The sequence below is a fragment of the Python bivittatus genome, unplaced genomic scaffold, assembly GCF_059951505.1.
Source record: "Python bivittatus isolate LINGU-HERP-01145 unplaced genomic scaffold, Pbiv_v1 ctg000020_np1212, whole genome shotgun sequence".
Lineage (NCBI taxonomy): Eukaryota > Metazoa > Chordata > Lepidosauria > Squamata > Pythonidae > Python > Python bivittatus.
The window spans coordinates 4,943,683-4,955,964 of NW_028277030.1; the positions used below are offsets into that span (position 1 = coordinate 4,943,683).

Here is a 12,282-nt window from a genome sequence, read left to right on the forward strand (position 1 = left end):
AACTGCAGATGGAAGGCAAGTGCCTACATTTATTAAATTTATCTGGTTGCCTTTGCCTTTAATTGGCTGTAAAAAGACTATGCTTTCAATAACAGAAAGCTAATGAATAATCCATTGATTTAAATGGGTATCAACAGCAAGTGCAGAAGAAGCCTTCTAGAAAGTTCCAGAAGTTCAATTGTTCCATTCACACCCTTAAAGCCCCTTCCTGGCCTCCTCCTCCCCCTTCTCCAATCAAATACATACTAAATTGTGCTGAGTTGCAGTCATTCTGCAACTAAATTTTGACGCCACAGTCTTGAAGTGCTAAGAAGCCAGATACAGGCCATAGATTGCTTGAAATATACTTTACTTGAAGATTGAGAAAAATATGTAATATGTTATTCAAAACTTTAATAAGCATTTTGGAAATATATTTCCCACTGTCTTAGTAGAAACCTTCCATTTTTAAAATCCAATTTTGTTTAAAACAAATTTAGATCCTGAAGTCTAATGCTGTTCTTTTCCTTTGATCTGCCATGAATTGGTAGAAGATTTAATTTCAGTTCCCCAAGTATATTTTTTGAAAATCTTTTGTATTTTCCTGGAAGGAAAATTAAGTTAAATTCCTGAATTTAACGTGATTCCTTTCCCAAAAAACATGTTAAATGCAGACAAAAATCCTGTACAATATGCAGCTTCCCTATTTTTTTATTCTAGGGTTACCATGTCTTGAATATGTTTGTGCAAATGTGTGTGTAAGCCAGCAAGGTCAGGACAAAAATAAATATATTTTAATTTAATTAACAACTACTGATTAAAATTAATTCCCTGCAAAACAAGGATCCCCAATTACAAAATTATTTGTCACCATCTGCGTATACCAATCCTTCACTCACACAAATTGGCCTCATGCACAAAAGCAAAGGACACACCATAATTCCCCTCCCTTATTTTAAAAAACAACAGTCAAGAAGAAGAAGAAGCAGAAAAGAGATGTGATAAGCCAAAAGAGTAACTTCCTGAGCAGTGGCTCACTTCATCACATGCACAGAGGGGCTAGACTGATGTAGAGTCTGAATTGGGATGAGGGCAGGGGCAAGCGGAGGGAAAGGAAGGCAGACTGTAGATGCAGGTTACATGTGAGACAGAGTACAAGTACCTTATCAATTTAATAACAGTTGTTAATCAGAAAAGGTGTTATCAGACTTCCTGATTTTTCCCCCCACACAGTTGTCTTCCTACAAAGTTGACAGGAAAGGGAAGACAAGGGAGGAAGAGATGAAATAGGACAGAGATGAGGGAAGCAGATTTGGTAAGGGGACAGGAAAGAAAAGAGAGGTTAATGCTGTGTAGATGTTACAAAAGAATTGAGTATACCAGACAAACAGCTTCTCCCAAGCAGCAGGGAGCTTCAGGTTTACTTTGAAGGTATCCACATTCTGTAGCTGGGATGTCTGCAGGCATTTGAACCTCCCTGCACTTCCTTGCACTTCCTCAATTGCTTCTATCCTTATCAACAAATGTAAGACACACTCCCACCCCAATTCACAGGTAATTATTTAGGGAAAAAATGTTTTACATAGGGTATACTTTAGCTCTCGTTGCCTTCCATGAACCAAAGCAACTGCAAATTATTAGCAGGGGTTACTATTTAAGTTAAATTGAATTTTCTTCCCTGGAGTCATGCTGATTCAAGGTAAGATTAATCTATTATGAATATTAAGCCTATGAAAGAAATAGTTATTTATATTAGAGATGGTCATGATTAATCTTACCACTGATCCTTTCTGGGTTTTGTTTACAGAGCCTGAAGTATTTGAAATTGTTCTCCCTATCACTATCTTTGAACTAAGTGATGATGATTTTTTGGGATATGGAGAAGAAGAGTGCCCAGCTGTGAATAAAGATGGGTATTTTAAAAGTCAGGCAAAAGAAGATAGAAGAATAGAATGTGAAGATGAACAGTTGCAAAATCATGGGAAAAAAGAGATTGAACTGGTTGAAGTTGTGAAAGTGAAGGATGATGATGAAGAAACTATGATACTAAAGAATGAAAATGTAGTCCAAATGACCTCTTTGCAGAATATACTGAACCATTTTGATCATAGTCAAAACTGGGGAATGGGCTTCTTGAATCACAAGGAGCATGATGGCATTAAAATTACATGTGTGAAAACAGTGGAGAGCAATCACAGCTTTTATCAAAGAATATTAAATCCTTATTTGAGCATTCCAGGTAAGGGAGAGAATCATCTGACATATGAAGTCATTCAGAGGACTTCATCGATTGTACAGGAATTGGAAGGAGTTAAAAATAAATGTGTTCAAGAGAGTTTGGTGAAGCCTCTTTGCATGGACATGAATGCAAATGCTCATTCTGAAGGTAAATCTTCTATTATGATTGAGCTAAAATGAAAATATGTTCACTTGTTTCCTGAAAGATCTGACCTCCAGAATCCAGATACTCTGTATTTAGAAGCAAGCACTGCTGGGTGAGGTTTAAACATTATTTGCTATCCTCTTTAAGAATATTAATAACATCAGTTGTTCACGTATGGAAAGGTGAAAACTGTCTTTGGTTAGTGGATTGTGGAACTGCTAAAAATTGTGAAACCATGTACTGTAGCTTCACTTCAAACAACATTTGGGGAACTTATAGAGAAAAATAGACTTGAGAAATACTTCACTTATACTTAAGTGAATAATACATTAATTATTATTGGTACTGAAGCAGGTTTCAGAATTGGCAAAATGCCAAGCAGCTTCCACAGAGCTCGTTTTTTTTTTTTAAACAAAAAATGATGTCATCCATTTTAGCCCATTGTTTCTGCTCTCCTGTCTGCTGAATTCACTAGTTTTTCAGACATGGATAGACAGATGTTATTCTATGGGATTCAGAATCTCTAATGGGAATTGAATTCATGGACCTTCATGCTTTAGATGACTATTATATAAAATGGATTAGCTTTAGGAGCTATCCAGGGTCTGGTGCTCAGCAGTTTCAGGAAGGGATATCTAGGCTCTCTTAACTATCAAAAAGGTATTTACAGGAAGGTGGACTATATATACCATTCTGATAGTTCTTCAGATATAGCAGAATTGGATAGACAGTGCAAATAGGATGCTGAAGTCTAGAGCCTCTGGACTGAAGTGTAGCTGTAGGAATAAGGTTATTGGTTAGCACTGCTGATTGTTGGAGGCTATAACTGGGTTTCTTGGGATTTAATTCCTTAGTACTTATGAAGTATAACTCACTTCAAAAAAACTAAGTATACTTATAAAATTAAGTGTATGTGTTGAGTACTGTATATAAATAAAGCAAGATGGAGGCTTATGTAAAAGGACCCTTTATGATTGTCTGCAGGGGAATGGAGAACTGGGCTGTATCTGAACAAGGTGTCATGTGACTTTCTGAATAATTCTTTAGGTGCTGCTTCTTTGGAGACTGGATTTAAGAAAGCCAGTGGTGGACCTAAGAGGAATATTGGACTTGAGGATGATGCATTCCTGGGTAACAAATCAGAAGAAAATTGGGGTGTTAAAGCTGAAAATGAGCAATGGGACTCCTGCATTGTTAATGATCACTGCCCTCTGGAACATTTTCTGGAAGAGCCTGGAAGAATTAGCACAAAGAATGGTTGCAGTAACAGTGCGCAAGATGTTTCTGAGCATCTGGTTCAACCTCAAGTCACTGATTTTCCTGAATGGTATGATAGATGGGAAAATCTTAATGGTTCTGGTGAGAGTACAGAATATGGTCAACAGTTGCAGGAAGAGCAAGCAAAGAAGGCATTGCTACTAACAAATAAGTCCAAGAGCAAAACTTCCTTGATCACAACCAGGAAAACCTGTATAAGAGGTGTTTGGAAATGTTTGTTTTGTAATTGGAGATATACGTCACCTACCCAATTAAGAAAACATATCTCTGCTATTCATCAGAATAAAAAAATCTACATATGTAACTTTTGCCACAAAATATTCTTTTTTCCTACCAACTTTAAATACCACCACAAATTGCATATACCGTTGACATCATTAAAAAAGAGACGAGTGACATTAAAGAAGAGAAGGGAAAATAAAAGTGATACTGGAAAAAGCAGGAGGAAGAAAGATAAAACCGTTGTGGAAAGGAAGACAACTGAGAAAAAAAAGGAAAACAAGTATGAGAAATTCTTCAGGGAAATGAAAAAGGAACTGAAGCCTTCAAAAATATTCACTTGCAAAATATGCCCATTTTCTTCCCAAAGTCCAAGATACTTTATAGATCATATAAAGAAGCATAATGGTGGACTCGTTTATCAGTGTCCTCAGTGTGAATATTCTTCTGATAATCATTCTCATATACTCAACCACATGTACTGGCATGCTGGGTATAAGCTATTCAAATGCAATTTCTGTGCTTTTTTTTCTCACTACATTAATAGCATGGTCAAACACAGCTTCCTCCATACAGGGGCCAGGCCTTACCGATGTCCTGGCTGTGACCTAGGCTTTACAAGTGCAAGTAATTTAAAAAGACATGTAAGTACAGTAGGCCATGTAGAAAAAATCAACAATCTGCCTATTGCCCAGAAGGAGACCTTGAGTCCTGAAAAGAAATATGAGTGCCATAAGTGTAAAATAGTGTTTTATACATATAAACATTTCCAGTGTCACCAGAAGTACCACTTGCAACCCCAGGACTGTGATAAAGTATTTCCAAAAAACTATTTCAAGGAATGCAAGCAAAACAAGGGAGACAGCTTTTGTCAAAAGACGCAGGTTCTGTATACTTCTGGCAAGGAGAAAGTAGTAAATACACAGCTGATGCCAGAAGGTGAACAGGATGATGGTTCATGGAAAGAGCTACATGTACAGAAAAACGACTGCAAAAGCAATGTTGAATGGGATGAAATATCTGGCATTTTTCCCAATATTTATGTTTGTCAAACCTGTCACTTGGTCTTTCGCAGAGAAGAACACTTGGTTTATCACAGAGCTATTCATTTACAAGCTCAGCCAAATAAAAATGAGGCTTGTAATTATCAAGTGGCCAAGGGGAATAATACACTGCCTGGGATAAGACATTCATGTGGACTGGCTCTTAAATTATTCAAATGCCCTCACTGTACTTACACCACTAGCTCATTCAGCAACCTGCGAGTACATTTTAGTGTCCACACTGGAGAGAAGCCATTCAAGTGTCAAGAATGTGACAAATCCTTTCGAAATTCCAGTCATTTAAAACGGCATAAAACGTCACACTTACTGAAGCATCAGAAGTGCCTCTTTGTAGGCGGAACTGTAGATGAGTTTAAGGTGCACCAGGAAACCTGCAAAGGTGAGGATCCAGCTGGAAAAAGATTTCAATTTCCATCTCTAAATAATGAGAATGCAAAGAAACAAATAGACATGGCTGAAAGAAAAGGAAAGATAGGCACACTCAAATCCCAAGAAAACAGCTTTCAAGTCCACAAATGTGAGTACTGTGATTATGCTACTTACATACTAAACAGGCTGAAATGTCATATAAGAATACATGTAGGAGAAAAGCCATACAGTTGTGATGTGTGCCAAAGAAAGTTTCGCATGCCAAATCACCTGAAGCGTCATAAGCTTGTGCATCAAAATTTGAGGCACCTCAAATGTAGCCGTTGTGACTTTTCAACAGGGAACTGGCGGTCCTTTAAACAACATGTGGCTTCACATCAAGAATCACAGCTGCCAGTTAGTGGCCACCTTCAGAAGCAACCTTCCATGCCTGTCAAAATCTATAAATGTGAAAAGTGTGACTATGCAACCACTCGTAATGGAAACTTGAAGGTTCACTTTCAGATACACACAGGGGAGAAGCCACATAAATGCACTCACTGCAGCCTTGCTTTCCGAACATCTAGCCATTTAAACCGCCACTTGGCAACCCATTTCAAGTGTAACCAATGTAAGTTTTCTGCTAGAAATAGGCATGATCTGCAGCAGCATGCACAAACTCATAAAAAAAAGAAATGTAAGGCTCACAAACAGAAAAGGAGATAAGACTGAGGTGGTTTACGAATGTGCTAAGTGCTGACTTTCATTCTGAATGCTACAGCTTTTGAAGGGGTATCAGAAAAAACATGAAGACAAAATGTAGAAACAAAAATAAATAAAACAGGCGCTTATCAAGTAATTTTAAGAAATATCTGATTTGAACCTGTTCTTGCCTGTATCACTCCATGAACACAGTTTATTGCTTTTCCCTAAGGTTCAGCTAAATGATCTGCACCACGCTTGACATTAGAAGCCCCTTTGCTACAGCAATAAGCCAGGATAATGGATATTGCCATAAAGTAAAATATAAATCAAAAGGTGACAAATAGAAGCCCAACTATTAGGTACTGAATGATTTCTCCAGATTTAAATGGCTGTGGAGTCAATGGATAATGTACTTTCTGATTTTTATGCTTAAATATATTTTACATGCCTGCAAGATGTACAGGATTTGCAGTCCTCTGCTGACCAAGAGACATAGATTGAACTTATTCTGAGAATTTTTTTAGACTGTTTGAACCGTACAGGACCCAGATCCTGGAAGGAACTATGAAGGTAAAATCAAGTTCTTTAGTAAGTTAGTATTGAGTAAAAATGGTTTCTGATAAATTAAAATAAGCATATCTGAATCTGAGATTTGATTGGGATTTGAATGGTAGGCTTTTACAAGGAAGAGATGTTATTTTTCAAAAAAGAAATGTGAATACTAATTGAGTTTTCAGAAAGTAGGTCAATGTGTGAATAGTTTTAAACATTTGCTTATACAAGAGATACTTAATGTAAATATTTGGATATAGTGACTGATCCTCTATTACAGAGATATTATGTTTGTGAGAAACTTAGTTTAAAAGGTGGGGAACAAACATTTTAGTTTGCCTGTTCAATGAAGTTTAAATTTTTCTTAGTGGTACAAATGAAGAAATTTGCAAAGAGGCCATTTAACAAATTAATGAGCAAGGGTTTCTCAAAAAAAAAAAAAAGATGGCAGACTACAAAAAGATGAGGCATTGTTTCAGCTGAAAGTCTTTATAGCTGTCCATTCTGCCCCCACTTTACCTTTAACGGATTCCTAATTCAAAATATTTATTTGGCCTGGTTGGTCGTCCTTTGTAGGGTACAGGGAAACCTTATGATGAAGGTGGGAACAATCAGAGCATGCTGGGTTACCCCGAGTATGTAGTCTATCCAAGTGATCACTTCTTAATGAAGGCTATAATATCTGGAGTTATACATTTGTTTTAGCTATTCTCGCACTCCAAATCTGGAGTGCTGCTAGACAGATTCCCGATGCAGAGGTTGTCATTTGTGAAATAGTGGCAAAATTCAGACTTAAAAAAAAAGAATCAGATTATACATATCATTGCATAAATACTACTTATATGTTTAAATAGGGTAAATTCTCTTGATGTATCTGAAAAATTAGAATTCCAAATGTACGTTTCTCATGAAACTGTACTTTTAGTTGCAGTCCTTACAAATTTTCTATCGATTGGTTTGGCGTTAAGAAACAACTAGTCAAAGGACCTTTTTTGTTGAACTACAAGAATGACTTTGGCCATAATCTATAATTACTTTAAAATAACAGAAAATATTCATCTAAATGAATTAGTTTAACCATTAGATGATTTAGTCCATTCCTGGATGGTTTCTTCAGTTTTACATGTGAAATCCTATACAGAGTAAATGGTTTGGAGATGCCAGAAAATGGGCACGCAAATTCCTACCATTACAGAAGAATTCTTGAATGTTCAGTGGGAAAGCACTTTCACGGGCATCATGTGTGTTTCTTGCTTACTTTAAAATTGCCACTGGCATTGTCAATTGCAAAATAGGAGTATAAGATTTTTTATATTTATGCTATTACTTTAAGTTATTTATACAGTTCCATAACACTACTGATGCTTGCAGCTTCCCAAAATGTCTATGAAATGCTTGGTTCTGGAGTTGGTTTGAGGATCAGAAGAAGAAACTCCATTGAGAAAAATGCTGTAATATTGTGATTGGCATTGCTTATGAAACTATACAAAAAGAAGAAAGTGCTTATTAATGGGAGCGTGCTACTTTGACCTACCTTATAGATCAGTAAAGTTATCTAAAATAACTACACTGTATTTGTACAACATAATATTTCTAGGGAGTTTCTTTTGAATGTAATTGTATGTATAAATCTTGTCTAAATCAAACACAAAAACTATAAATAGCCTTATTTGTTAATAAGTTTATAGCCTAAAGTGGGGAAAGGATAAGATGATAGAAAAAACTTAATGTGTTATATTGTTTTTGGATATGGCTAAAAAAGTCTAAAGCTTTAGCTGTTTCCTTGGGTTTGCTTGATTAAACACTGTTATCAGTTGCAAAAAGTTGTATGTTTTTGTTAAAGTAATTAACACAATTAAACAGAATCTGTGGTCATGAACTAAGAAGTGTCTGTGGACTTTCTATGCATAGAAGATACAAATCATACTATACTGCTGTTCTGAACAGAAAGGTAAGAAGCATGATGGTATTTTATTCTGCAGTTTGGAATACAAATGCCCTACATGTCCTCCAGACAAGCAGAGTCTTTGAAAGACTGGGGGTGGAGCCAACACAGCAGCCCAGCAACACACATTTTTCCACACTCCTGCCCTTTTAAATTTTATATTAATTTTGAAATAGTATTTTAACTACTTTTGTTTATTTTTAGTTATAGTTAAAATAAGTTATTACATTACTGTAGATTTTTATTAAATTTTTACTGGACTTACTAGACTATTTTAAATATATTCACAACTATTCACTGTGTGACAGTTGTGGAGGCAAAGGGGCAAGCAAGAGTGTCTGAATTTGAATAACATGGGAAAAAGAAAGAAACAACATGGCATCCCTCTGGGGGAGATGGGTGGCATATAAATTTAATAATAAATAAATAAATGAAATAAAAAAAATCAGTCTGAGTTCTCTCTCCTCATCAAAGTCTGCTAGACAACCAAAGAGAGAACTTTTTTACACAAAAGGATCTATAAGTAAAACAGATTTTCCTCCCACTTCCAACAAATTTGCAGCCCTTGAATCACTTGAACGGGACTTTCAAACAGAATTGGAAAAACAACAGTTGTTAGATTTTTCACTATCTGTCAGGGAAGAGTTAAATGAAAATTTGGATTCCCTCCCAGTCTCTTATTGCATGTCTCCAGTACAACTTGCTAGCTCACCTACTAACCTTAAGGGAAATAAAAATAAGATAAAAAATTGGAATTTGGAAAGGCTCCCCTGGGAAGATACAACAGAGCTTATGGCAAAGTAGTGCACAAACTGTTATGTGAACAGCTGTCAGCTATAAAATATGACCTAAATTTGCTGAAAAAAGACTTTGAGGCTTTTGTTCAAAAGTATGCAGCCGAACCTACCGCTTCTATTAAGGCTTATGCCGAAGCTCTGGAAAAGCACTACGTTCCTGACGTGTGCTCTGATAAAGGGCAAGTCATTAAAGTAAAACAAACTGACAAAAGTGTGCAACAGTCAAATGATTGTGTTAATAAATCCCTACTTTCTGACAAGGTAAAGAGCGGTGGTCCTGTACATTGCCTGCAAGCTAAACCGTTCACTTCAGACCCAAGAGACTGCTCTCTGTATCTCCCTGAATGGTCTCAGTACTGGACGTTGGGATTCCAGGAGAGCAATTAAAACTTCTCTACGACAACTTCTTCACTGTCAACACGGACAGATAGATCCAAGTGCCATTGAATGGCTTCCTACTGTTCAAAACCAAAAACAGATTTTGTTATCTTTTAATCAGTCCACTATCCCATTGATGCTATTTAAGATGAGACCATACTTAGCAGCATTTCAAATTTTCCCCATCAGAGGTTTTCGCAATGTAAAAGCTAGTTCTTTGTCCGGCTTTGCCTCATCTGGACTCCCACTGTCTTGCTTTTTCAAGGCCATATGAGGGGGAGAGGAAGGCTTGCTGACGTCTGTTAAAGTTTTGGAGTGGGTACAGATGTCAGCAAGCCTTCCTCCCCCTCATACAGCCTTGAAAAAGCAAGACAGTAGGAGCCAGCCACTCTTACTGAATGAAGACGTGTCAGATCCTGCTGAAGCTGACCTTATCAGCTCCTTTCATTCTCTGCCTAGGAATGAATGAGATAATCTATATATTACTAAAACACTCGTGTCTGTAACCTTCAACTGGGCAAAGCAGTGCATCATAGGGCAATAATTTTAGAACCAAGGTTACCTCAAATGGGCTTACAGAACGCATCCAAAATCCGGGACCCATAACTCCTGTGGGATTGAAATTTGGGAAATTTGTGGCTGCTTCAGCAGTGCTGTGCTGCTGCACTGCTGTGGTCAGCCCAGGTTGTGTGATCGTCATGGACATACCCCCAACATCTTTCCTGCCTTCCTCTGTCCCCTGCACCCAATTGGCTGACAGCAAGGCCTGATGGGTGAGTGGTAATTGGGTGCTTTGGAAACAAGGCAGAAATTTGAAATATCTTAACAGCTGTGGGCATTAAGGGAAGGATGAGGAGCAGGGGTGCAGTTTTCCTCATGGTTTGCAGCTCCCTTTGTTCTGCCTTCCCCCAGCAAAGTGGCAGGCAGTTCCGCAGGTCACTCAAGAAGGTGGTGGCTTCACAGGGGCTCTCCTGAGGGTCGTGAGGGGAGAGCGAATGGTGCAAGCCTATATTATATGTGGGAGGGAGGGAGCATACTGACTGTAATGGCAATCACATGACTGAGGGAAACTACAAAGGTTGTGAATGTGAACATTGGTCATAAAGTTATTTTTTCAGCACCATCGTAAATTCAAATGGTTACTGAATGAGGCAGTTGGTAAGCGAGGACTACATTACAAACATTAATTCCCTTCTTGCTAATTATCCCAGTGCTGGGGTGAGCATTCCAAAGGGTGGAGGTGTGGGGAAAAGGAAAGCACAATTGTGGTCATGTGATTTGCCAGTTAGCCACCACTTTGCTTAAAGACAGAGCTACTGATCCCAATGGTGGTCACTAAATGAGAATTAATGTGATTATCTCTGGAAACTGGAAACTTAACTTGTCTTTGTCAGGAATTCAAAAAAGTTGTGTTTCGTGGAAGCCTTAATGTTTAGAAGTCAAATTGTTAAGAGGTGGCAGGATAGAAGCGATAGGCCAGATTTTCTGTTATTTGAGTAGTGAAATGTTTGAATCCACAATGGAGAATTATCAAGCCTCCCTTCCCTTTGTTATCAGTGCAAATATAAATCCTTGAATCATGCAAAAAATGTTCCCAATGCTTATGTTCAACTCAAAGAAAGGTTAAATATCAGGGTTTTCTTACTTCCCAGTGCATGAGATCACAGAACATCTCATTAACTTCTCTTATGTCTGTTAAAGCTATCAATTTCATGCTTTCAGCCACTGGAGAATCACAGGTTCAAAAGGAATGTTTGCTGTAACGACTGTCTTTGGGACCCAAATAAAGAAATAGAAAATAGCAAATAACATGACAAACAGAAAACCAGTCTTCTTGAACATGGGACAACAGAACATTTCTCTAAACTAGAAGTGAATTTTACATCACATATTGCCTTCTCCTTTTCACTGTTCAGCCTCAATTATTCACCTACAAAACAAACACGATATTGAACTATCAGGAATGTGTATTTCTGACTCTTGAAGAAAGACATATAGATGTCTTAAGAGGGAATTATTATATTTATTTTTATAATCTATCTTCTACTCTATCTCAAGCTTTATGTTTCATCTGCTTTCGTAACTCGTAGCCCATATTAAAATGAAATAATCTGAAAATAAATACAAAGCACTGATAACAGAGTTTCTTAGCAGCTTTAACAACAGAAACATATTTGAAAACTAAACTTTAATTAAAGTAAGGACAATCCTATAAGCCTTTCCCTATGCAAGCTTATGAAGGTCTCCAAAATTATGAGTACACCAAAATATCTGTTCTTTCTTCCCTTTGTGTTGCAGCAACAAAAAGTTTCTTATATGCATCCTGTGACATATTCCTAAATCATGCGGTTTCTTTAATTTAATTTTGCATGTGTATAAATCTGAGTACTATGGTTTATTAAACCATTATTCATGTATTAACATGTTTTAAACTTAGGCAACTAAGGCCTATTCAAGAAATCATGGTTAAAAAATTTAGGTTACCATAATGTGTGTTTAGTGATACATCTCTTCTGTTTTGAAGAACTCCTGAAGACCTCCAGTAGTTGGATTCTTACTGTTTGTGGTCTCATAGCTCAGTTATGTGTATGTCTCTCATTACATGTGAGGACTAACACCCACATGAATATTTAT

The 12,282-nt window shown here is 37.1% G+C and overlaps 1 protein-coding gene across 1 annotated transcript; it reads left to right on the plus strand.

Moving 5' to 3' along the window:
• The first annotated feature begins 1,248 nt into the window (after nt 1-1,248).
• Nucleotides 1,249-11,807, plus strand: LOC112541323 (uncharacterized). Its single transcript, XM_088133759.1, has 2 exons — nt 1,249-2,365; nt 3,410-11,807. The coding sequence occupies exons 1-2, from the start codon at nt 1,738-1,740 to the stop codon at nt 5,995-5,997; spliced, it is 3,216 nt and encodes a 1,071-aa protein (XP_087989885.1). The 5' UTR covers nt 1,249-1,737; the 3' UTR covers nt 5,998-11,807.
• The last annotated feature ends 475 nt before the right edge of the window (nt 11,808-12,282 follow it).

Excerpts from the sequence above, each read along its gene's own strand:
- LOC112541323 (XM_088133759.1), top strand. The coding sequence starts at position 1,738 with ATGGTCATGATTAATCTTACCACTGATCCTTTCTGGGTTTTGTTTACA. Across the intron at positions 2,366-3,409 it reads TGCAAATGCTCATTCTGAAG|GTGCTGCTTCTTTGGAGACT; the intron begins GTAAATCTTCTA and ends ATAATTCTTTAG.